The sequence below is a fragment of the Littorina saxatilis genome, linkage group LG1 (assembly GCF_037325665.1).
Source record: "Littorina saxatilis isolate snail1 linkage group LG1, US_GU_Lsax_2.0, whole genome shotgun sequence".
Taxonomy (NCBI): Eukaryota; Metazoa; Mollusca; class Gastropoda; order Littorinimorpha; family Littorinidae; genus Littorina; species Littorina saxatilis.
This window is the reverse complement of record NC_090245.1, coordinates 90,258,360-90,285,606: the sequence shown is the minus strand read 5'-3', so window position 1 is coordinate 90,285,606 and position 27,247 is coordinate 90,258,360. Positions and strand designations below refer to the sequence as shown.

At 42.4% G+C, this 27,247-nt stretch overlaps 2 protein-coding genes across 3 annotated transcripts in view; one reads left to right on the top strand and one right to left on the bottom strand.

The window, feature by feature from the left end:
* LOC138983731 (regulator of nonsense transcripts 1-like) overlaps positions 1 to 18,677 on the bottom strand; it is a 36,386-nt gene extending 17,709 nt beyond the window's left edge. The window contains exons 1-12 of the mRNA XM_070357042.1: positions 18,327 to 18,677; positions 10,972 to 11,111; positions 9,986 to 10,075; positions 9,262 to 9,471; positions 8,605 to 8,743; positions 8,222 to 8,295; positions 7,256 to 7,428; positions 5,412 to 5,510; positions 4,155 to 4,263; positions 3,210 to 3,417; positions 2,331 to 2,477; positions 2,010 to 2,098 (exon numbers count right to left, since the gene is read on the bottom strand). Of these exons, the coding sequence (XP_070213143.1) occupies positions 2,010 to 2,098; positions 2,331 to 2,477; positions 3,210 to 3,417; positions 4,155 to 4,263; positions 5,412 to 5,510; positions 7,256 to 7,428; positions 8,222 to 8,295; positions 8,605 to 8,743; positions 9,262 to 9,471; positions 9,986 to 10,075; positions 10,972 to 11,111; positions 18,327 to 18,509 (1,661 nt within the window). The 5' untranslated portion in view covers positions 18,510 to 18,677. The remainder of the gene's footprint in view (positions 1 to 2,009; positions 2,099 to 2,330; positions 2,478 to 3,209; positions 3,418 to 4,154; positions 4,264 to 5,411; positions 5,511 to 7,255; positions 7,429 to 8,221; positions 8,296 to 8,604; positions 8,744 to 9,261; positions 9,472 to 9,985; positions 10,076 to 10,971; positions 11,112 to 18,326) is intronic.
* Positions 18,678 to 18,737: 60 nt separating this feature from the next.
* Positions 18,738 to 27,247, top strand: part of LOC138983761 (poly(A) RNA polymerase GLD2-like) — a 37,177-nt gene continuing 28,667 nt past the window's right edge. The window contains exon 1 of one of the 2 annotated variants that reach the window (XM_070357086.1): positions 18,738 to 18,790. The gene's annotated coding sequence lies outside the window, so the exon portion shown is untranslated. Of the gene's footprint in view, positions 18,791 to 25,840; positions 25,968 to 27,247 lie in introns of those variants that run through there. The other variant, XM_070357092.1, reaches the window with a different exon arrangement.

Sequence of the window (27,247 nt, the reverse complement as noted above, 5' to 3'; positions counted from 1 at the left end):
ACACAGCAGCCAATGACCTCTTTGTTTGTTTGTTTTTGCTTAACGCCCAGCCGACCACGAAGGGCCACATCAGGGCGGTGCTGCTTTGACATAATTTATAACGTGCGCCACACACAAGACAGAAATCGCAGCACAGGCTTCATGTCTCACCCAGTCACATTATTCTGACGCCGGACCAACCAGTCCTAGCACTAACCCCATAATGCCAGACACCAGGCGGAGCAGCCACTAGATTGCCAATTTTAAAGTCTTAGGTATGACCCGGCCGGGGTTCGAACCCACGACCTCCCGATCACGGGGCGGACGCCTTACCACTAGGCCAACCGTGCCGCAATGAGCTCTTGCCCTTGGTACTTGCAGACTACAGCAAAAGAAGGGTGAAAATATTTTCAAGCCGTCGACACCAGAGTATTGTGGACATCTCACCCTCAATGCCAAACACATTTTGTGTCAATTGAACTTGAATTTCTATCTATGAACTACTTGATTTCAAATTAACGTCAGTTAAACTTTCGGAATCATATTGTCTTGTGCCTATATTTGACATGTTTTCTTCCTGCAAAATAACTGTGAGTGACTTGTGTTGTGCCTGTGAAGAAAATAACCATTCACATCGGATAATCAGTGTGTATCCAGGTAAGCGGTCATTTTTTTCACCTGTTTGTATTTACTGACCACTTTAGATTATTACTGTACATACTGACAAAACATGTACTAACAGCATGCTATTAATGCGCAAACACTGGTACACAGTTTACAACCAGAACCCTTACCAGATTTTGGTATAATGTCTGAATACATTGTGAATGTCAGGTATGAATGTTGTCTTGGGAGTGCAAATACTTGGAATAATAGGTTTCACAAGTTGAGTACCGAAACGGTTTGATATTTTGAACCCTACACAAAAACCGAAGGGTTACCCCAAAGCCAGTGCTTGGTTATTGCCCCAAAAGTTGCTTATAATCAAAGTAAAGTTTGCAACCATAACCCTGCAACTGTCTCGTGTTAGGTTCTGACGCTGTCAATGACAGTCCGTGGAAATGAAATATAAAGCCCACAAGCCTTCATCGACGCGATTCATTGTAATGTTGTTACCACCCCCAAATTAATCAGTATTCTGCTCATACCACAATCATATTTCTCTACACCAGTATCCTATTTACCAGAAACCAGTGAGATACAATTCTGAAAGCCACAACCCTACAACGGGGAGATACTTGGTTGTGGCCTGACTGACTGATCTCAGCTGGGTGCTCACAGAAAGCCACAACCCTACAACAGGGAGATACTTGGTTGTGGCCTGACTGACTGATCTCAGCTAGGTGCTCACAGAAAAGCAGAACCCTACAACGGGGAGGTATTTGCTTGTAGCATAACAGCCTGATCTCAGCTGGGTGCTCACAGAAAAGCCACAACCCTACAACGGGGAGGTGTTTGCTTGTGGCATAACTGCCTGATCTCAGCTGGGTGCTCACAGAAAAGCCACAACCCTACAACGGGGAGGTGTTTGCTTGTGGCATAACAACAACTCATTGTTCATGCTGTCTTCTCAGAACCAGAACCAAATATAAGTTTTAAATGTATATTGTGCATCTTTCTTGTACACATTTTCAAAAAAAACTGTATCAGTAATAAAAATGCACAAATATCTACCAATGTGCGGAATCTTGTGTATTTATTTGAAAAACTGGAATTTTGGTGTGTGGCTGAACATTTCAATCGAGCATTACTCAAAATGGCTAAAATTGAGATGTGTGGTTGTGACTTTAAACAGACGATTTGCTGGGTTTCTTTTTTTTTTAGTGGTCTTAAAAGGGGGGTTACACTGCACCATCTTCTTATTAAACAGGACAACGTGAGATAAAAAAATAAAAAAAAAGCCATGCTAAGAAAAATAATCTTTCTGCAATAAACTTTATAATGCCCAAATGCACAAGACTATGACTAAAACTATGAGCAATAAAAAAGCAATGTCCAAAGAAGTAGAAATACAAAATCATTAGAATTACCTGTCCATGCTGCGAATCTGGTTATGCAGGGCCAGGAAAGACACGGGTGAGTCGATGGCTTCACGACTCTTGGCGCACAGTCGCACCACCTGAAAAAACAAGCTCACATAAACAAATGACTTCAACAACACCTGCGCAGACACTGAACCAGTAACACCTATCTGAAACCTCTTGGCTTTCTTTTTTCCCCTCTGAACCATGGGATCTCACACAGTAAAAACATAAGTTACGATGCAATTTTCATATGAAGAAACTAAAGAATGGCAACTTTCCATCAGTACTCTATAACTTACAACAACAACAAAATGTGTAAAGCCTCACCTTGAGTCCAGTTTTGTGGATTTTCTCAGTCAGCTGGTCCACAGCAATGTTGGAAGGAGCACAGACCAAGGCAGGCCCACTGTTCTGCTTCACCAGATGGTACACAATGGTGGCTGACGTCACCGTTTTACCTGTGCCTGGAGGACCCTGCTCAAACAGATAATAAACCTGGGATCAGGAACTGTCCAAAGTGCATGAGATGTAACACACCTAGGGAATGTAACCAGTGTAAACAGGTTTTCAAAGGTTTCAAAGAACTGGCATTTCTGCTTTGGCTCACTGCGCCACTACTGACAATTTACAACACACAATAGATGTGAAGTGTTCAAAATTTTTTATTTAAATGCAGGGACGATACGCAGACCTCCCCCAAACACACACATTCAAACTAGGAACACTCCAGCTCCTCTCTCTATGCTGCCGACTCAAGGTGTGCGTCACACACATGTAAATGCCCCTGCTAATTCAGACCTAAGCACATATCCTACAGTCCTGTTCTACTCTCTCTAATCTTGAAATGCACACAGCTTCACTACTCTCACTCTCAGATGCACACCTCACAACCCCGAGACCCACACCTCACTACTCCAAGATGCACACCACTATACCAAGAGCCACAGACACAGTGTGGCAAAGTAAGGCAAATCTGGTAGAAAAGCTGACAGGAATGGTCCAATCCCTGTGAGGATCAGCAGTCTCTGCCCTGAAAAGCGCTCAGAATATACAGCACAAAGGTGCACCAAAGAAGAGAGGAAGCACAGAAAGACTACCAAACCCCCTGAAGATCAGCAGACTGCCCTACAAACCGCTCTGAACATACAGCACAAAGGAGCACCGAAGAAGAGAGGAAGCACAGAGAGACTAGCAACAAGCACTCACCTGAATAAGACTGAGGGGTCTCTGCAGCACAGTCTTAACGGCGTAGACCTGAGAGTGGTTGAGCTCTGGCAGACCCGGAGCGGAGAATCTCTTGGGCAGCGTGCACTTGAGCACCACATCCTCCACCTCATGGCCCAGCAGCTTGTGGTAGATGTAGCCCCACACCGAGGTCTCATCCACCGCAAATGTCTTCATCGCCGCCTGCATCCTGCACGAGACAGACAAATCTTTGATGCTGGTAAAATGAAAATAACTGTTGTTTTACGCCCTCATGGTGAAACCATTAGGGGCATTTTCCCAGGTGTTAACCCTACTTTAGGTGAGATACCCAGGTGTATACATGTTTAGGTGGTATCAGCCACCTGCACTTAATGGCAGTATTACAGGTCTTTTACGTGCCACTGTAGCGACACGGGAATGGGAGATGGATACTGTCTCTGTGTCTGCACAAAAAGTTTACCCGTGTCCGCCCCGGCCTGGATTCGAACCCGCGACCCTAAGATCACAAGTCCAGTGCTCTACCACCTGAGCTACCCAGCCCCCTGTCCTTTGATGCTGGTGTTGTCTTATGGCTTTTTATCTTGTACTTTCACCTCCAAGGGTCACTCACAACAAGAATAGGAACTCAAAGGGGGTAGGTACACCTTCTTCATCTGCATTCAACACCGTGTGATATGCAATGACATACTGACGCAATTGGCTGGGAAGTTTTGTGCAGGCACCGATAGGTTAGGTAGATGATAGTTTCCTTATGCAAAGATACAGAGTCTCTAACAAACACAATTTGAACTGATAGACCGTACAACCCCGATTTCAAAAAGAAAGTAATAATGCGAGTACAAAGTTTCAAGTAAACAGTCTTTCTCTGTGCAATTATCCAATTTCTTGAAGATGGTAATTTTTTATTTGAATCAAACTGTTGACTTCAAAGTCTTCTGTGCTTACCTGTCAAACGAAGTTGACTTCCAGACAAAGTCGACAACAAAATTGTGGGTGCACTCATTGGGGACCCCAGCATTGCTTTTCAGCTCTATGGCCACCTCATCGCTGTAGTCTGCAGCTGGTTAAGGACAATTCTTTCTCTTACCACAATAGAACAATATATTAATGAATACTGCACGCTCAACTGCTTTTCCTGGAGACTCAGAACGATCTGGATTCAAGGTAAGCAGTATAAACAGCTCTTTGTCGCGTTCGAACATATGACACATATATATAGATTTTTTTTCCTTCTATTTTCTTTTCTTCAAATTCAAGTTTAAGTTTTCCATCATACATTGCCTTCTCAGTAAAGACATAAGACATGCAACAACTTTAATATCTCCTTGGAGAAATGTGAATATGGTGCAGTAGACACAATCACATGAAGCAAAAGACATGTTATGCACAATAAAAATAGTATCTCAGGACAAAGCAAATTTGGTAAGGAATTAAAAGAAAATGCCTTAACTCATTCGCTGCGTGTCGGAACTGGAATTCCGACACCTGTGTTTAGCGTTGGCTGCGTGCCGGTACTTGAGTTCCGACGGATATCACGAATTTTTAACGGTGTAAACGGTCCTGCTGACCAAGGGAAACAACCCCTGCAATGAACTTCTATCTGTCTACAGTGGTACCATTCACTGTAAACAGTTCCTTCCTTTAAATTGTTGGGATTAATAAAAATTTTGTTGACGGTGTGCGACCCACGTGTTTTGACTTTTCCAAGATGGCGGATCGTTCTGCTGAGACGTAGTAATTTGAAAAGAGTGCTAGAACGTGTTATTCAGTACGGTTCTGATCTTGACCTCAGTGATGATGATAGTGGAGATGATATTTTAGATTCTGGTGACGATTTTGTGCCAATGGACGATCATTTGGGTGATGATTCGGGCAATGCAAGTGTCGATCATGACATTGTGTATGATGAACCCATGACGTAGAAAGTTTTTTTGTTTTGCTTCAAATTGGATATTTTGCCTGGATATGAAGACAACAAAAGGTATGTACTTTCAAATGTTTCATATATTTTCTAAAAGAGTAAGTTCCAAACTTTGCAAAAACATAAGGTATGTAAGGTTATCTTGTGTTGTTGATTTTTAATAATTTTTTTCAAAATGGCTCTAAATCGCGCGTTGGCAGGGAACACAGGGGAAATTTAGACGCGCAGCGAATGAGTTAAACAAGAGAATTATTGTAGTAGCAAGCCAAGAGAAAGGATACTGTCAGGGATCTTGATGACGTGGCCCACCCCAGACCATGCCTTGTGCAGCTCTCCTATGTAGCGAATCCTCAGCTCATCACCGTGCATCAGCTTCATCTCTGCACATGAAAATGACACCATGATGAAGCCAGCAGTGTTGCCTGAACCCTCCTAAACACACAATAGCTATAAAAAACACACACACTATCCAGCTAGTGCATTCTACACAGAAGGGAAGACAAGAAGGTGCTGAACGTTAAATACATGGGTGTGGGGTCTGAAATGACTCCCCAAAAACGTTCCCCCGCATATTCTCCAGAAAAATGGCATGTCCTAGAGAATGATCTTAACGTTTCAAAGATTGGCATCTATCAAATACACATACAAAAATCAGCCACTTTTCAAAAGGTGCATTAACTTTTTCGCGACGCGCCGCCCGAATACAAGCGTTCACTGATCATGCCGTTGTCAGCACGCCGCCAGAATCCGTGCGTAAGGTGCGTGAGTCGCTTCGCCTCACACCGCCTTAATAGTAGCGTTGGAAGTGGAAAATACCACGCTGGGGATTTTCCATACGAAAACCCACGTCATAGGTTCAGAGGTCGGCTGCATTACCATACGCGACAAATAACTCCCAGAACAGTTGATTTCATTGGTTAGTTTGGATACTACAGGTCATTGACGGGACCAACCCATGCCTTAGTTTCATATTTAGGATTCCAAAATGTCGCGAGTTGTCAGTGTTGTTGCGAAGCGAAGCGGCGTGCAGAAGGAAGGTAGTGACTGTGTGTGCATGAAACAGTGGTGTTGTGATAGATGGATAAGTGAGTGATGAGGGTGAATGAGTTAGCCAAATCAAGAGCTCGAGGTGTCAATGCTACTTTGGCCAAAACCCAATGCAAGCGGACGGACGCGATTCTGGTGCCGGGAATGTTCTATGGCCACATGGCTGTGGCGCTTTGTGTTGAGCCGTGCTTCGAAGTGTGGCACACAAAGAAGGATGTTCTCCGTGCATAAACCGAGTTCTAAACAAGTCATTTATACAAAAACTGTAAATACTGTGACAGCAAGTGTTTCTTTTCTTCTATGGATAAAACCCAACGCAATGGGACTCGATTCTGGTGCCTGGAATGTGGTGTGGCGTTTTGCGTTGAGCTGTGCTCTGTGGCACTGTAAATACTGTGACAGCAAGTGTTTCTTTTCTTCTACATGGATATATTCATCATAGTCATCACCCAGTCATCTCATTGTATCATTCAGGTTAGTAAATTCTTTTTTGAGTATTCACTAACAACATTTTGTGCATATTTTCAAACATGTCTGTAGTATTTATGTGGTGCCTCTGGACTTTTTTTTATTTAAATTGTTGACATTTTCAATAGCATACCACACAAACACAACAAGCCTTTTGACAAATACAAAGTACATTTCTGAAACAATGAAAGATCTTTCTTTAATTGTGTGCAAAAAGTAAGTCTCCACATGTACTAGTTTTTTTACAATATTTTTTTCAAAATACAATATTTTTTTCAAAATTTTCAAATTTTGGTTGTCAGCAGGCTATTTATTGACATTTTCAATAGCATACCACACAAACACAACAAGCCTTTTGACAAATACAAAGTACATTTCTGAAACAATGAAAAATCTTTCTTTAATTGTGTGCAAAAAGTAAATCCCCACATGTACTAGTTTTTTTACAATATTTTTTTCAAAATACAATATTTTTTTCAAAATGTCCCAATTTTGGTTGTCAGCAGGCTACTTATATGCTTTGGCGCATGCGTTCTGAGTGTATAGTCATGGCATAGGGTTTACGTGTTGAAAGAGTTAAAATCTTTGTTCGCAAAGAAAAATCTCCCACCATCGTTAGCCTTGGGCATGTGGAAGTATGCAATGCGTTTCTTGTTGAGGCCGAGGTCCCAGCGCACAGACATGTTGTCCTGGGTCTGCGACTCCTTCAGCTTCTTGTCGTAGTCTGCCTCCAGCTTCACCAGGGGGCCGAAGATGTTCTGGTACTGGTAGGCATCGTCATACCTACAACGGAGTAAGTAACAAAACGAATACATGTATCTGCAGCAAATTCTTTCTTTATTTGGTGTTTAACGTCGTTTTCAACCACGAAGGTTATATCGCGACGGGGAAAGGGGGGAGATGGGATAGAGCCACTTGTCAATTGTTTCTTGTTCACAAAAGCACTAATCAAAAATTTATTACCTTACTGGGAGAATGCAAGTTTCCAGTACAAAGGACTTAACATTTCTTACATACTGCTTGACTAAAAATCTTTACAAAAATTGACTATATTCTATACAAGAAACACTTAACAAGGGTAAAAAGAGAAACAGAATCTGTTAGTCGCCTCTTACGACATGCTGGGGAGCATCGGGTAAATTCTTCCCCCTAACCCGCGGGGGGTATCTGCAGCAAATGAATGTGACACAAAACAAAACAATGGAATAAGGACTCACCGCAACAGTTAGCATGACACACAAATATGAACACTTAATGTTTCAACCTAAAGGCCTTCTTCAGCAATTAAATCTTGAAGACCGAAAGGCAGAGAAAAGAAGGCATTGAGAACAGAAGAGGATAGATGAATCATAAGTCCTAGTCAATGGTGCGCTACAAGATGTGGGGCAATTGTTCTGCAACTTACCTTTCCACAAAATGCCAGTGCATCTCCAGGCTTTGAAAACATTGCACACCTGACTTTCTTCAGTTTGTAACTGTTACGTCTTACATCACGGCTAAGTGATTTATCAACTACCGACTGAGAGGAATGTTTTACCAAAGCCCAAGAAGTATCACACACAAAAAATGTACCCACCTGAGCAACACCTGTGCAGGCTCTTCATCAACACCCGGTTTCTGAAGATCTTCCAGAGTGGCATCAGGATTTTCCTGAAATAACAAATCATGTCCACTATAAATACACCAAACAGGACAACACTAATGCAATGCTTACCTGTAACACAGAAAATTTGGAAAAGTTGACAAGAACATCTTTTCAAAACCTTTTCCTTAAGTTTGTTCACTCAGACAAGCTTCATACCTCATGAGCACAAATAGTTTATACCTTCAGGACAAAACTTAATTAGTTTTAATACCTCTTGACTTTATTTTAGTATTGGCTCTAGGAGGTGCTAAGCTTCAGATTTTGCGTGACATGGAACACGGCTGACTGTAATTTTGTGATGCTGCCACACTCACTTTCCACAGTTCCTCTAGCTTGTTGATCTGCTGGGCCGAGATCTGACGACTACGCATCTGGTCCTGGTCAGACGGCACCTTCACCAGCCACGACAGGAACTGCCGATCCTGAATCAGCGGCTGCCATTGGCTGGGATCCCTGTGTCAGAAAAACAACATAACTGACAGGTCACAGCTGTACCGTTTTACAGGAAGACAACACAATGTAATTTAAAGGTCACAGCTGTACCGTTCCGAGTGCTTGTTGGGCAAACATATTGCAACCCGTCAACATCAATTGAACCTATTTGTTTTTGCAAGAATCAAGAAAGTAAGTTGAGGACAAAAAACACCAAAGACATTGTTTAATAAAATTCAACCCTCAGCTGTCAATACAACCACTCATAAGAACAAAGAAATTCATTACCTACATGAAACGGTGGCAGTAAGTATGTTAAAAACAGCAATAAATTACTAACCCTGTCATGATAATACAATGTATACACAAGAAGATACATCCTTGCAGTCTCATACTTTACACACTGCACAGACTGTAAAAATGACAAATGCCGATTTCCAGTACAGCTTTCACCTTTAGGCATCGTTTCTACAAAGCCTATAATTATGCCAACGATGCACCTTTTTGTCTAAAAGGGGTCAGTCTAGCGTCATACTGACCAGTTCATGTCCTTCAAGTTGGAGAGGGTGGCGCAAGGATGGCGACACAGCAGCACCACCACAGAGTCGGCCTTGGCGGGGATGAAGCCCAGCAAGAAGACGTTGCGACAGCCGCAGTTGTAACACTCCAGCACAGTCTCTCCCAGGGGGCCATCCTTGTGAAGCGTCACCTCTTTGGCTTTGGCTCGCACCAGGTGGTTGATAATGTGGCTGGTGGGGTACAGAAACACCAAGTTTAGACATTAAAGACACTGGAAGGCCAAAATGTCAGAGATCATTCTAGGATTGTGTACAGGGTTTTAACGCAACACCATTTGAGCATTTTCAAAATCATACCAATCTAGCCGTTTGTGCTAAGACTGAGGAAGTTTTAAGGATTTCCATTTGAAGTTTGAATGATTCATCAAACAGAGGAAATGTTGATTGCCATATTTCTCCTGTCTGCACAGAACTAAAGATTTGAATTTTTATCACACCACAAAAAACTAATGAGCAATGCTTTTGAATGGTTTTTGAAAATCACACACACACATTAATTATTAATCAGGCTAATTCGCAACCAGAAGCATATTTCTGTTCACTAGACACACTTCCCACAGCTTAGTCTTCTGAGCGCATGTAACAACTGTAATGATGGGTTGCTGAACCGATCTACACATGTTCAACACAAAAATCTTATCACATACACAAAAAGAAGACTAAGATAATGAGATTCAGAACTCACCTCCCAGAAGTGTTGCCACGACCATTGCAAAACCATTTCTTGGAGGTGTTACAGTAAACCACACAAGCAGGGTCATGGATTCCACAATATCTGTCAACGAACAATCAGCAAAATTATGGGGATCACTTCAAAGACTGCGAGAAATCAATGCAATAACTCAACACCTGTGACACATAATGTGTTCATACTGCCGAAAGAAAAAGGCCAGATAGACTTTTTTCATTTTCATTTTTTCAGAAACAAGAAGAGCAAACGCTCGATCGAGTCACTTTCGCAGTTCTGAATATTATATGAGGCATCAGATGGACAGGAAGAAATTGCTATTCACAACACAATGAGTGACGTTCACATAAAATTTGAGCCCGGTCACTTTTATAGTTTCCGAGAAAAGCCCAACGTTAAGTTGTGTGTTGCCGAACAGAAAAGGCTAGTTATCTCCCTTGTTTTTCTGATAACGTTCGTAAAAGGCTACAGATGTAAATACTTTGATGTAAAGAATAATCCTACAAAGTTTCAATCACATCCGATGAACTTTGTCAAAGATATAAAATGTCTAATTTTTCCTTTGACGCTGACCTGTGACCTTGAAAAAGGTCAAAGGTCAACGAAACCATCGTTAAAGTGTAGAGGTCATTGGAGGTCACGACTAAACAAAATATGAGCCCGATCGCTTTGATAGTTTCCGAGAAAAGTCCAACGTTAAGGTGGTGTCTACGGACGGCCGGCCGGACGGCCGGCCGGACAGACTAACACTGACCGATTACATAGAGTCACTTTTTCTCAAGTGACTCAAAAAGATAAATTTGCAAGCTGCGAGTGCGAAGCAAAATAAAAGATAGGCACTCCTGAATATTTTTGTGAGTTTTATTTTCAGAATGATAAACTTGCGAGCTGAACACCTGTGGCCTATGACCATAATGTGTCCATTACACTTTTTAAATTACAATGTACACATGACGGAGTATTAAATTTGAACAGATTCTTACGCGCATGCATATTTTGGCAGATCCTTCATGTAAAATTGGTCCTCCTCTTCTTCTTCAAAGTTGAGCTCTCCCACTCCCTGCGTGATTGGGTTGATGGAAAGGTCCACTCCATTCTGATTAGGTATCTCAGGTCCATTCACCTGCACACATGGCATTCAAACAATATCTATTATAACATTAAGACATCCACTTTTTTGCTCACTGTATGCGTGTATGTAAGTGTATCTGACAACAAAAAGTGCAAAAACAAATAAACAAGCAGCACTTCTCACACAATCACTGATTCAGCCACTCTGAAGTATGCGTATGCAAACTACTACAGTTAATCATGTCTATAAGTTATAACAACCGCCCAAAAGTGGTTGCTATGAAAAGGCGAATTATAGAAAAAAACTTGTTGTGGATTTTGTAAGGTGATTGTACAGTCGAACTCGCTTAAGACGAATCACTGGGGATCGTGAAATAAGTTCGTCTTAACCAAAATTCGTATTAAGAGATTTGATTTTTTTTTTATTTTTTTTTTTTATACATTTTTTTGTACATTTTATGTTATTTCAATTTGTTTCTTTCGCAACTTTCATGCTGCTTCACGTTTGGACAATAAAGTGACATTCAGTTACATGTTCATGTGTTACGTTTTTGGTCACACACACACACAAACACACACACACACACACACACACACACACACACACACACACACGCACACACACACACACACACACACACACACACACACACACACACACACACACACACAGAGGTTGATTCTATTCTCGCACACCATGATTGTTTAAACATGTCAGATTGTATTCTCAATAATAGACAAAATATGAACAAGAGGCGAAGCCTTCAAGGCTCACGTAAGAAATCGACAAACAGTAACACAAACTCAATCACTCCGTCACACATACACACACACACACACACACACACACACACACACACACAGTAAGCATAGGTGAAATTGTACAAGAAAGCGAGACCCTGGATCTGCCAAGTAGTCTCGGCCCGCTCACAATAACAATGACCGAGACTTTCAGTAATTCTCGTGACGTCTAACCCTCTTACGTCTTCAAATAGTTTCTATCACACACGTCAAACACTTTTGACCGAGACGTAATCTTCTTATGCGAGCTTTATCCATAGACTCGGAAATGATAAAGTTTCTATCACACATACACGCACGCACGCACAGACAGACAAAGTGTATCATCGCATAGGCTACACTTACGTGAGCCAAAAATCAGAGCAAGACACGATGAACGTCTGTAATAGACAAAATATGAAAACAAGCAGCAACATGTGTCGACACCCTGACTTTAATTACAACAATCACACTTTTTACTTTTGTGTAACATAATAATGAATTATTTAGTTAAATAATGAATTATTTAGCTATATAATGAATTATTTAGATAAATAATTCATTATTTAGATCAACAGGAAAAAACGTAATTTCTTTACAAACGGATTGCCATAGACACGTTGTTGAACACCTTATCATTTTGACCTAAAAAAAGTCTGTAATAGACGTCTGCTTGGCCTCAGTGATCGCTGTGTTGTGTATGAATGTTTGCATGGCACGGAGATTGTCCATGACTTGTGTCGGATGCGTCGGAGAGTGGACGCATTTGCAGGAAATCCATCAGGGTGTCGACACATGTTGCTGCTTGTTTCGAGGTTGGGATCTCCCTCGTGACCGAATCATCCTCCTCTTCCTCCACATCTGTTTCACAGAGGGAAATCTCTCTCACGCTGTCAGCTATTTCTTTGACCGACAAAACGGCAGTTGTTTCCACTTCATCATCAACGTGGACAAAATCCTCCCATGACACTCCTTCACCCAGTTGAGAAAACCCCGGTGGTGCCATCACTGCCACAGGAACTTCCTCTGCTTCTGCTTCCTGGTTGTCATCGTCTGCGATGGGGACTGCCGCTGCCGCTGAAACAAACCCTGCGTGTCTGAAGCAGTTGACGATAGATTTTTCTTCGACGAAGGACCATGAAGATCGCATGATATGCAGTGCATCAAGGACGTTCAGTTTGAACGATGCTGAAGTCGACTCTTTATCGGAGATGTGCAGCAGGAGTTTATGAACGACCACTTGACGGTAGTAGCATTTAAAATTGCGTATGATGCCTTGGTCGCAGGGTTGAGTGTGGCTGGTGGTGTTTGCTGGCAAGAATACGAGTTTTATCGCTTTGAGGTTTTGTAGTTTGGGGTGGGCGGGGCAGTTGTCGATGACGAGAGTGATTTTGCGGCCTTGGTGCAACATCTTGGCATCCAAATTCCTCACCCACTCTTCAAATATGACTCCAGTCATCCAGGCCCTCTTGTTGGCCACGTATTTCACAGGGAGGGATGTAACTTTGGCGAAACATCGTGGTTTTTGAAACTTGCCAATCACAAAGAGGGGGAGCTTCTCACCGGCCATGGATGCAGTAATTAGCACCGTCAAACGTTCTTTGGGGATTTTCCCACCTTTGCATTGGTCGCCTTTGAAGGCCAGTGTACGTGAAGGCAGGCACCGAAAGAACAACCCGGTTTCATCACAGTTGTAAATGTCTTCTGGCTCAAAACTCGTCAAAAGATCGGGAAGGTCTTTCGTGAACCAACGATCGGTCATATCCGGGGTGACCGCGAGGGACTCTCCTGTAATCGCTTTACAGTTGATGGCTCTTCGTTTTTTAAAGCGATGTAGCCAACCGTTGTTCGGAGCGAAGTCGATTGCCAATTCGGTGGCAAGTTCTTGAGCTTTTGAAAGCAGAAGAGGGCCAGAAATCGGGACACCTTGTGATCTTGTCTGTTTGAACCACGTGTAAACTGCATCATCCAAAATCTTGCCGTTTTTGCTTTCTCTCATTTTTTTGGATGTCAGTGGGTGGGATGAGTCGCTGAAAGCATCGTTGATCTTCACCCGATTTTTGAGTATGGTAGACAGGGTGGATGCCGATATCCCATGCTTTGCAGCAACCGCCGATTTTAAACCAGTCTTCATGTCCACGTCGCGTAAAATTTGTAGTTTTTTCTCAAGAGAGATCGCTCGTTTCTTATCTGCCATCGTTGTAGGCGATCTGTCTGACTGCAGTCGCGATCAAAGCTGATCCTTATATCAGTCATTCATGTTCAGTGTCTGAGCTATCAATCACTTTGATTCTAAATTTAAATTTGTTTTGTGAGTTCAGTACAATCAGTTTAACTTTATTCAGTGATCGGTTGAGCGATGGTTCAAGCAGTCGACGCAAGGGAAGATACTCTTTGCAATATGATTACATCCGGTCCATGTGCGTTGATAAACATGGCGGAACACTTGCATTCCGGCGCTTTTGACACATTCAAACTTCTTAAATTCCCATATGTCGATCTCGGGACGAGTTTACAGATTTCGTCATAAGCCTGAGTAAATTACAGACATTATGCATGCTTGGGAATCCAAAAAGTGCTCGTTATAAGCATAAATTCGTTATAAAGAATTCGTTTTAAGCATTTTTTTTAAGCATGAAGAAAGAGGTATTCAGTTGGGAACTTAAAACTAATACGTCATAAGTCAAAATTCGTAACAAGCGTGTTCGTTTTAACTTATTTAAGTGGGTTCGACTGTATTGGGCAGGTGGTCGTTATCGAGGGGTGATAATGCCAGGGCAGGTTTGACTGTCCTACACAATTTTTTTCATTTTTCTGATCACCACAGCAGAATGTTTACAAGCAAAACCAATCCACACTCCTACTATCCTATAATTTGCAATCAGGACTGAAACAGCGAAAAAAGGTCAATGATACTAGTGCAAGACCACGGTGACCTACATGATTCACAAGTGGTACCACAACATTTGACAGGCAGATAAGCCCAGTGTCAACATTTGAAAACAGTCAAAGTACACATACATGAATGGACTCTCCATTTAGATTAGGTGATCATGATTATTAATAGTACACTGTATCAGCTGTGCTAGCCTGCAAGTTCAATACACGTTTCACACAAAACAATCCTATTTCTCTAGTGTGCCTGTATACAGTACAGTGGTGCCTGTATACAGGACAGAGAGCAACATCAGTCCCTCCAATGTAATACATTCATGTACATATCAACCTTTATGTAAACTTTACTATTAAATTATTAACGCACATTTTCAGTTTGTCTTCATTTTCAAAGACTTCAACAACAAAAATTAACACAAGACGCAGCTACTGAGCTATGTAGGGAATAATGAATTTGTGCTGTGATAAAATCAGAAATGAGAACAGAGTAGAAGCTGAATTAGAAAGTGAATACTGTACTCGAGAGCATGACTTGCACTGTTGCAGCTGTCACATGTGCCTTGCCTGTATCAGCTGTACACGTTGTACCTTGTTTATTAATAAATTAAGGACCATATTTATGACACATTACAAAGTAAATGATCAAATGCGCTCTTTCTGGGAGTGGGACAAAGACATAATATAGCATAAGTTCAAAAACATTTTTCAATTTACAACCCATTGCAAATTGTATTTACAAAATGTTATGCCAACCACACGCCAGAATACTTCAATTCCTATCACAAAATGCTAACAACAGGGTGACATGTCATGTAAACACAAATTATACTTGACAGTCTTGACCAGTTCTGTTGGAAGGAACCACACTAGTCAACTTTGTAAAATGGTAGAGGAAACATAGCAGTTCTCTCACACTCACAGCAACAGAAATGTCAACCTTATTACAAACATGTGACAAATCTAAAACTTTATCCATGGAAATGGTGTCACACCTCTATAACTAGTATTTTTCAGTACTAGTAATTTATAGTGTTACACTGTTTATGTAACGTAACAGCATTTATCCTACATACGTGAGAGAGACACTCGTGAGATAATAATCGTTCAAATCACACGTGTGTTTATCATGTAAATGAGGTCATGTCAAGCAAGTCTGGCAGGGACCTGTTTTTTCACTGCTTATTATGCCAAAGTCACCGAGACAAACATTATAGAAAACAAAAATTGCGCTCGCTAATTCCCCTCGATGAATTTTTAGAACTAACACGTCACGCCACACTTTCAGAGTGACGTTTCTTTGCTTTGACATAATAGATTGCACGAGGCTTTAGAAGAGATCGAGGTTCCAAAACAAGCGTCTTCAATTTAGCTGCCTCAACTGCAGGACATTTTCAATAAAATACACGTAAGTACAGTATGTAGGATAAACAGAATACTACATGGCTTGCTGTTTCGTACCATATTTACACTCGTTGCTTTTTCAAATAGTGAACAGCTCGCGAATATTTAAAAAAACAACTCGTGTAACTCTGGTACGACACAGCAAGCCATGTAGTATTATCTATTTACTTATTTAGCCTTGACAATGAGTGAATGACATGCAACAGGACAAATGGGTTCTATTTTGCAATAATACGTGGTGCAGGTTAGGTCTTGTAGTTGCACTTAGGGTCAACCGAAGTCAATAAACATTTCCTTCACTTCAGTATCGAGTCTGATTTCTTTGTCCATGTTGAACCGAACAGAATTCTACTGACAAAAAGAGTGACTTCGTCGCAGATACGGCAAAGCTTCACATGTCAAAATTTACGCAGCTAAGTTGGGGACGAAGTACACTGTACTTCGCCTGAGGTGCGGGTGTTCGGACTATAAAGAGTTTGAGAAGCCGACTTCGACAATGAAGGACAGGCTTTAAAAGTGATATGTTGGCTACCATGAGTGCCATTCTCTATTTCTATGCTGAGCACACATTTAGTGACCAGTTTATAGATCTCAGGTAGACGGGCGCAAAGGCCTATAGTGAATAAGATGCCAGCCTACCAAGCGGAAGGTCATGAGTTTGAAACCAGGCTGCATTTGGTGGATTAAGGGTGGAGGTTTTTCCGATCTCCCAGGTCAACTTATGTGCAGACCTGCCAGTGCCTTATCCCCTTTTGTGTGAACACGCAAGCAAAAGACCAAATGGGCACGGAAAAGATCCTGTTGACGCATTGGACCTAGCCTTGTCCGGTCGATGAACTGATAGTTTTTACGTTTTGGTGGTCAACTGACCGATACATATTCGTACAAGGCGGACAAGGTCTGCAATGAATGGAATGGGAGTTGCAAAGTCGGAAAACAAACCCCGATCGAAATGCTCATGTTCGCTACGAGTGAAAATGCACTCGGTGCCGAGTCCGTGTTTGTTGTCATTGACACTCGAGGCTGCGTTTACGGAAATACCCGATCCAGCCGGTGTACCTATTTACCGAAAACGACGCTAACAGTGGAAAGTTCATCAATATAATACTACGGCATGGTAGTGCGAATATCACGCAGGTTCCCTACATTCGCACACCGGACACTGTATTGGAAAGAGTAGGCCAAGAATGTCAGGAGCGCCATACACTAATTTCTGTGAGAATCAGATGAGTGTTATCATTGTTCAATGGCTTTGTCATTTTTGCGTAAAAAGATAGATTTTACTCCGGACTGTAAGTTATTTTGCATTGTATCAAAGGTATGGCGGTACAATTTGGACCTATTGTTTTTTTATTGTCTTCTGAGGCTGGCAACAACACTGTGGAAGTTTTAGAAACAGAAAAATACCAAGCGTGCATCCCCCGTAAACGGTATCGCGTATAGCTGTCTGCATTACGGGGTAAAAATGGTCGGAGTTTCAGCCCAAAAACGAAAAAGAAGAATATATCTCCTCCAGTATACGGCTGTGTAAGTGTGTTTGTTTGTTCGTTCATGGGCTGAAACTCCCACGGCTTTTAAGTGTATGACCGTTTTTACCCCGCCATTTAGGCAGCCATACGCCGCTTTCGGAGGAAGCATGCTGGGTATTTTCGTGTTTCTATAACCCACCGAACTCTGACATGGATTACAGGATCTTTTTCGTGCGCACTTTGTCTTGTGCTTGTGTGTACACACGGATGTGTTCGGACACCGAGGAGAGTCTGCACACAAAGTTGACTCTGAGAAATAAATCTCTCGCCGAACGTGGGGGCGAACTCACGCTGACAGCGGCCAACTGGAGACAAATCCAGCGCGTTACCGACTGAGCTACATCCCCGCCCATACTGCTGTGTCAGCTGGCACTGGAACTGGATCATGGATGTGTGTGATTCAATTTAAATCTGCATGAGAATGCTGTTCATGTTATTGTAAGTGACTCATTCAAATTCCAAAGCAGAAAGTAACTGAAGAACAAGTCGATTTCTTTTATCTTTGTAAAAAATGCAGCAAACAGACCAAGTTAGTCGGAGGCGAAATTTTGTCCCTGTCCCCCATGGGGCAGGGGAAAAGCAACCGGACGTTGCCATCGTGGTCGACACCCCTAACAATAACCGCCATACTGGTTTAACCCCCAACCCGTCGCTTTACTTACCTGGCTTTGACTCTGCAAATCAATCTGAGACGCCTGAGTTTGCGACTGAGTTTGCGAAGGAAGCGTGAAGTCTGTGAATTCGAACTCGGAACCTTGGGTATCTGCGCCCAAAAGGTCGGCTCCGTCCTCTGTTTCCAGGAAGGTAAGCGTTTGCGAATTCGGGCCATATGCATCGACGCTCATTCTGGAGACAAGTTTCGTTTACAAAATGCTAAGCAAATGTTAAATAATCCCTCTGCGTCAATATTTCAGACTAGCATAACGAATAGCGAGCAGGTCCACTAATTTTCCAAGCCAGTATCCAGAAGAAAATACCGTCTAACACGCCATTCCGTTCTAGCAATGCTGACGTCAGAGTAGCAGAAACATGTGACGAATACTGCAACAATTATTTGTGTCGTGACGTTTACTGCAAAAATAAGGGCAGGTAACCAGTAACTTTCGGTCAGGTTTGGGTCCCAGTGGTAAGTGTGAAGTCAAAAATATTGCTTGTTACAGTTGAAATTTATGTCTTATTTTATTTAGAGAGAGAGGAACAAGTACCTATTTCCCTCAGAACCGACTAGCCTTCTTCTTAGAAAGCAATTAAAACAATAAACTGATCTATGGTTGAGGTCGACATGTGGTCTGATCCAAAGTTGAACAAAATCAAATCTGGGACTGAGTGGGAATGAGACAGTGAGCTCACACCGTTGGAAATGGAGGTGCAAGGGAGGGGGGGGGGGGGGGGGATTTTGTTTGGGTAGTTTCAGTGACACGACTGTGAAAATGATAGAAAAACTAGAGTAGGTGATGGGGCGAAGAGAAAGCGAAGAATGGGTGTGTAACTATATCTTGATCTTGATCTTGATCTTGATCTTGATAAGTTACGCCAACAGGTCCCAAGCTTGGGAATATACGTTGGCGGAATTTGGGGAGAGCACTTGGTGTTTTAGTCAGCGGTTGGCAGTTTTCCTCTGAATTCGTTGACCGTTGACGACTGGATCGTGTTGTCATCAAGGTTGTTCCAGTCAATAACTGTTCTTGTGAAAAAAGAGTACTTGTACACTGGTGTTTTAGTACACTCCACAGTAAAGCACTGGCTGTTGTTTCTTGTGATGTTTCTGACTGTGGCTGATGATGTAAAGTCTTTGTTCACTCGTTGTTTCACTTGTCTTTTTGATTTTTGTTGCTGGATGAATTTCTCAGGGGGTACTGCGGGGACCAGCCCTCTGACCACTTTGAACAGAAATGTGAGTCTCTGTTGTTTCCGGCGTACCTGGAGTGGGGGAAGCTGTAGTCTGCTGAGCATCTCTGAGACACATCCTGGGTTTCGGTCCCTGTAGTTTTGGGTAATGAATCTGGCTGCTCGTTTCTGTACATTTTCCAGGCTGTCTATATCGCCTTGTTTGTACGGATCCCAGACGAGACAGCTGTACTCCAGGGTTGAGCGGATGAGGGACACATAGGCAGTACGTCTACAGCTTTGTGGGCAGGAACGGAGCCGTTTCTTCTAAGTAGGCCGAGGGTGGAGTTTGCCTTTTTGACGATTTTGTTGATGTGTGTGGTCCAGCTGAGGTCATCAGTAAAGGTGACGCCTAAGTAGGGATTGCTATTGACTTTCTGGAGAATGTGGTTGTCCAGGTTGTAGAAAAAGCTGGACTTGTTTCTGATGCTAAGGATGTAGCATTTTTTTGCGTTAAAGCGCATGCCCCAGGTGTTTGCCCATTCTTCCAGGGTTTTCAAGTCGGCTTGGAGTATGTGGTGGTCACTGTAGGAGTTGATGGTGCGGTACAGGAGGCAGTCATCTGCAAATAAGCGCACTTGTGACTTCACAGACGCTATAATTGCTACTCTTCAAATGTAATGGGTCAATCTTGCAGTTGCACATGAAGTTTGTAACCAAAAGTTGGTAAATTTGAAAGTAAAACTAAGACTGGCTGAAAGGTATTTGGTACTGGAAAAAGCCCCATGCGTAAAGTCCAAAACCAGATAGACTGTTAACGTTGCAAAATTCAGAATCAAAAAACAAGAATGGTAGGTAATACTAATGCTGATGGGGTCTATGTCGACCAAAAGAGTGGGATTCCCTGTAGGTGGAGTTCCTGGAGGGGGATTCCTTGTATACAGGGAATACCACAGGATTTAGTTCCTGTAGCATGCCGCTGATATCGCTGAAAGTCACGTGATGCTTGGCGACATCGGTAGAATTTGATGTTTTTTAATCTTTTTTGATATTTCTTAGAAATTCGAGTATGGTTTGCAAGTTTTATTGAAAAACTCCACCCTGTGGGATTCCCTGTATACAGGGAATCCCCCTCCAGGAACTCCACCTACAGGGAATCCCACTCTTTTGGTCGACATAGACCCCATCAGCAATACTAATAGACCCTATCGGTATTCCAAGATCTCTCAAACTTCAAAGCATAGCAAAGCATGTGGTACAGTTATTTCGCGCGAAAGCCGAGGTTCGAAGTTCTCATGACGTTCAAAGCATAACATTAACAAAGGACGTGTCTCGCGGATATCTCACGAGAGATGCATGCTCAGATACCGAAAAGGTCTATTGGAACGTTTATTACTGACGAATCAAAACGTTACATTTACTAGTACATCGACCCAAAGGTCTTTGAAGCAGACAGACATACAAACACTTTTCTTCTTCTTCTTCTGCGTTCGTGGGCTGAAACTCCCATGTACACTCGTGTTTTTTGCACGAGTGGAATTTTACGTGTATAACCGTTTTTTATCCTGCCATTTAGTAGGTACAGGCAGGTCAAAATTGTTAATTTTTTGATGTGAGTTAAAATTATGTAATTATGAAAGAGGACAAAAATACAAACACAACAAAAAAAACCATTTATGTCTATCTTTACTAGAACCAGAGATACAGACCTTTAAATACGGTACGAATTCAGACGTTTTTGGCCGTTTTTGTCAAATTTCACAACAAGCTGATTTTGAGAAGCTGTAAGATGCCACCATTTCCATAAAACATGTTCAAATTAACACAATTTGTTTCTTTGTATATGGACATTAACCCTATTTTTTTTCAGGCCATGAAACCTAAAATCTTGACTGCAGGCATGACCTAAAAGTAGCAATTTATGCAAATTTCGGCTGCGGCCGTAAGAGATTATGTGTGTAAACTTCAAATAGCTGTGAAACGAACAAATATTGACCAATTTTCAAAATTCAAAGTGTTCTGTGGGTGTCTTTTGGAGACCTTTCAAATGACATGCAACATCACAACATTCTTGTATACACAAATAAAAGCCCCCCCCCATCATTTGAAAGTGACACGAAAGGGCTTAAGTCAAAGTCACGTTCCAAACCTTGGCTGGCTCCAGCAAGTTTCACTTTAGGCAACAAAGTACAGGAGCTTGAAAGCTGTGAACTGGCCTTTCAGACACTTCAGGGATTCAGGGCTGATTTTCCAAAGTCTGCCTGTTGTAGTGGTCAATGGAAGATCTGCAGCAAGGACAAATTTTGCCTCCACGGTTGCCCGGTCTGCGGTGTTTGGCCATTTAAAAACTGTCCCACATTGTGTCATGAAATTGATAACACCTCTGTCTTCTTGCACCACTTCTTCTACCTCCCCTACATAGAAACCATCTTCATAGCCAACTGCAACAAAGCCACCAGCTCTCTCAAACTTGAAGTGGAAATCTGGCAGCGGAACCGGAACCTCATCATCCACCTCATCATTCTCTACTGCATCCTCATCTTCTGTGTCATCAACTTGATCAAGTAGTCTTCTTCTTTTTGGTGGAGGTCTTCTTTCCTGCTCAGGCTCTGCGTCACTTTCATTGTCGCTCATTGCTCCACCAAGGAACTCGCACAGGTTTGAAATCAGCTGGGGCAATTTCTTGGATATCACCAGGAGAGGTGACTTGTGGCCTAGAATCAACTTCTGGTACTGAATCTCAGCTTGAACGGCCTTCTTTCGGAGTGCAACTGACCTGAGGGTGCGGAGAATGCGTCGCACATCTGCTGCAGAGGTGCATGGTCCATGATGCTTTCGCAACTGCTCGATGATTTGAAGCTTCTTCAGTCTCTGTTTCTCTTGAAGTGCCTCTTTCTTTGCCTTGGTAGCCTGCAGAAGCTCCTTTCTCTTGACCAAAGCTGCCTTCTCTTCGTTTCGTTTCTTCTTCCGCAACTTCTCGCGCAGTGCTGACGCTTTTTGCAGTGCTGCTTTTTGTTCTTCTGGTGGCAAAGCGCAGAACCAGTCCGTCATCGTCTTGTTGCGCTTCATCATATTTATGGAGCTGTGCAGGTGGGCTGATGCATTTCTTCTCTTGAAGACCGAGTAGTCGAGGTCACCAAAAGCCATCTCAGACACCATGTTCGTAAGCTTTGAGTGCTGAAGCTTCTCCCACATCTCTGGATCCTGTACGTCGTGGTACTTTCCCCCAGGAAGGAAGTCTTTCAGCTGGTCTTGGACAACCTTCAGGAATCGGCGACACAGCGCTTGCAAGAGAACACGAACAGCATCTTGTTGTTCCACAGGCACAGTGAGAATTGATCTGAAACAGAACAAAGGTCAAAATAAAAACCTTTTTTTTATCCCCCTCCATCCATCACTTCATAAGCACACACACACACACACACATACACAACGAGTTTGGTTTGGTCCCAGGGGTGTACTTTTTACACCGTAAAAGTAGAAGGTAACTTTAAAACATCCCACACAATCATAACACTTTTTCCAAATCGGTCATCTTCACTTACCGAAAGATGGCATCATCGTATCCCATGTCAACCCCGAAGAGACCATCAAAGTCTGCATGAAAGGCATCGTGCGGATCCATCTCCCACCTGAAATCAAGCAAAACAATATAATATATTCAATACGTACATGGTACATCGTTTTCAAGTGTTTGTGATTTTTCTGAAGTTTTTAGTCAGTGATGCACTTAGTTATAAATGCCTGAGGAGTCTGAATCTAATGTGAATTGTGTGGGTAGGTGTGTAAATGCATGATACTCGATAGTGTTTAACTTTAAGGTATTTGTGATTGTTTACATGTCTTATTTCAGTTTTTATATATGACTTGTAATTGCATGCTTTATCATAATTTGTAAAGCACATTGAGCGCATGATTCATTGGGAAATCGTGTTTAAAAAGCAGTACGTTTAATTATTATTATCACAGTTTTGTAATAAGATAGTAGGAAATATAGGTGTACTGGTGCAGCTTATCAACTTGACCACTCAAATTTTATTGTTACAAATGCTAGGAGAGTGAATGTAAACTACAGGTCTTGTTTCACACTCACTAATATACACTAGTGATGTTTTTTTTAAAAAAATGTTTACCTTTGTAAGAAGTCCTTCATCTGGACAACGTGGAGGTAGAAGTCAAGGTAGTGGCCGTCTTTTCCCAGAAGCAACCAGTAGGGCCCTGTGAGTCGGTAGAAGAGAAGACCCAAGGCAATCAGGTAGTTGTCGATGTCAGTGCAAGAAGAGTCGTGAAGGATGCCCTCCTGCTTCCAGTTCAAGTCGGACAAGTCCGTGAAAAATGACTTGATGTCGTGCTGATGGTGGTGGATAGAAGCGGCAGCCTGAAACAGGTTATTGAACCTGTTCGCTTTGAACGACGTGATTGAGCAGTCAACATTGTTCATCAGACAGTACGCAAGCCAGTTCTCTCTACATCCAAACCGTTCATCACCTCTTGGGCCCAAACATGAACATGCCTCGCGGATGTAACGTATCGCTGGATGTTCTCTCTTGGCGCCCCGCAAGAACTTGTCAACTGTCTCTCTCCCAATCCTGCGTCCATCAGCATCACTGAGGTCCTTGAACACTTTCCCCACACAGCTTGAAAGTCCCAGGAGAAAATGGGCATTGCAATACAAAAATGCAACATCACCCTGACCCTCCGTCAGCAGAATTTCACTTCTCAGGTCATTAAACCGGGAATTGAAACATTTCATCACAGCGGCTCTGTCAGACATGAGCCCACTTAGTTTTTGCAGAAATTCCAGAAACTTTTCATGCTTCTCTTCATCTGTCTTGTAAACAATAGTCAGTTCTTCAAGGAATGATGTTGCAACATCCAAAAGAGTGTCAGCTGACTCCGAGGCAACAACACTGAATCCACAAGAGAAGGTCTGTCCGACGTTTGTGGTTACTTGCTGTGTGACAACTTTCTTCCCCAGTTTTGTTGTCCCGTCGGTATGCAGGTCAAAACGGTCGCTGTTAGATAATGCTTCTGCGACATGCATCTTGCTAAGAACCTGCCCTGCATCAACACTTCGGCCCACACTTCTTGCAGAAGGAAGATCTGACTCTGGGACCCGGGCATCCAACACCGTTCTGCAGACTGTTTCTATAACCCGCCCACACCGTTCAGCTGCTATCTCATGCTCCCCAGAAAGGGACATCATGCATACTTTCGCTGCATCAGTGAAGTAACCGGTGTCGGGATCCTTCAGCCGCACCACCCTTTCTTCAACTTTGGCCTCAAGCTCAGTGACATGCTGACGTAGTTCGTGGTTTTCTTTGTTAAGCCGCACTTTCTCTTGTTTTTCATCACGGCTTTTTCTTTTCGTCACAGCCAACTGTGTTTGAACGTACTGTCTCTTGTTGTGTGCTCTTTTTGTTGTACGCTCGCTCTTTTGTAACCTCTGAAGTCGAGAAATCAAGTTTGTATTCAAAATTTCCATCTTCCTGAGCCTTCTTGCCACATTTTCTTTCTTCAGTGTACTCAGTTGTGTGGTCTTTATTTTTAATTCCGCTCGAAGAGCCTCACAGTTTCTTTTCAACACAGATGATGTTTTTTTTTCTTCAACAACTTGACGAACCAAAGACACATTAGTGTCTGTAGTCACCTTCAGTTCCTTCAAGGTTGTCTGCCTTTCTTTTGTCAAAACATCAACTTTCTGTTTGAGGGATTGGCACTCTTGCTCCTTTTCTTCGATCTGACGACGCAGCATAGAAAGCTGTGAATGCATGCCTCCAAGATTCTGAGTTGGGGAAGGTGTGTTGTTGCACCTTTCTGGTTCACAGTCTTTAAACATTCCTGGAATGACAAAAGGATCATCCAAGAACTTCTCAAGTGCAGCTGCTCCATCCTTTTTGCCCTTGTTGCTTTGCAGCTTCTTTAATTGTGTCACAAGACCATTTACCCACTTTCTGAACTTGGCAGCTGTTCCTGGGGGCAGAGCTGTAGAGACGCCAGTCAATCTGCAGAACCACTGAAGAAATGTTTCATTTGACAAATTATGCTTTTGCTGCACCCGTCCAAGCTCGATCAACAATCCGTTCGAGGGCATGGATTCCCTAACGTCAAATGTGGAATCAAACAAGGAAGCTGTTGTGAAGCCTGCTGCTGTAAGACGTTCTCCAATTCCACCTAGATCTACTTTCCTACACAAAAACGTGTCAAGTGTTTGCAGTGTCTGTTTGTCAACTTCTCTCACAGCCTTTTCTGTCAACGTGCGTAATCTGTCTTTGGGGACATCAATCTTTCCAACCTTTTGAATGAATGCCTCAACATCTGGCCATGACTTGCCACCCTCCTTTTTCAGCAGAAAAACTTGCAACAACAGTTTGTTGTCCAGCGACTGTGAGACTTCTTTCCGCCTGCCCCGTCCTGTTGCCAGAAATGAGTGTCGGAGCTCTTGAAACTCGGGTGAAGCATCTGTGGAAAATAAAGTATGTGAATTGAACATTCTTCCCAAACATGTTTTGGGGGAAGGGAGAGCTGCCTAAAAGAACTGGACAATACTGACTAAGAATAAGAGTTATATTGAACCTTTAAAGGTCTTTCTGCTTATTTTGTTAATCTTTGCATTACTTTATAGCAGTTTGGAAGATTATATGGGCCTTTCTCTGCGCTGTATACATTTATAAAAACACTACAAACACACAAAAATCATTATTTGGGAGTAAGAAGAGAAAATATGGATGTCAACTCAACTTTTACTGATTTGCATTCAATGCAATAACATTTTCACAGGTCGGTATCGGGAGTTTTCTACATCGCTGTACTGTTTACCTCCTGGATTACCTCCCTTGCCAGGGCCTGGGAAATTTGTTTATGAAACTTTGACGACGCATATCTTATTAAGAGTTGAACATCGAAGGCTACAATTAAATCAGCAGTTATCTGAACTACTTGTTGACACGTCTGATATTGTATGGTCATTGTATTTAGTGACTGAAATGCGTAGTGAACTTTTTCATCGGGCATGTCACTGCGAGGTTTCCAAGTTCTCAACAGATCATGGGCAAGAGTGCCTCGGCGCCGTGATCGTGAAAAATACACAATATCCAGTGCAACTATTGCTGTTACAGTTTACATATAACCTTCTTACAACATTTACAGCAAAAATACATCGAAGAATGTTTGATTACTTACCAAAATCGCGTGAAATCCGACTCAAAATATCCCCGGCCGATTCGTTCATGGCCGCGGCCATTTTGACACAGGCTGAGAGAAACAACCAATGGCTGTGCTCGTTTCAGACAAAAGCGTTGAGTCCCTATTGACGTCACAAGAAAATCGTGTAGACCATCAGAAAGAGCGAAAATCAAAGTTTTCAAAAAGTATAGGCTTTGTATGGTTATTTTTGCGATTTTTGGTCGAAAATGACTCCTGAAATAATGTTTTTACGACTTGGACTCGTTATTTTTTTCAAACACAGGCAAACTTGGTATCAGTTTAAAGAGAATTATCTGCGCTCTCTTTCTGTGCTATTTTTAGCTGTGTTCAACGACTGGGGAGACGCAGCCAGCGCTGGGAACACACAGTGTGTTTTTCGTATCCCGCGGCAAGTGACGCTCACGGCGAGAAATAACCCCCCAGAGCGTTTTTTTAAAAAAACGTCAAAAATCACTCATTCAACACACAGCAAAGAGAAACACATCTTTGGAAAGGGTAAAACTTCATCTTTATTGTGGTACAAATGATGTAGTAGTGCATGCACAAATGG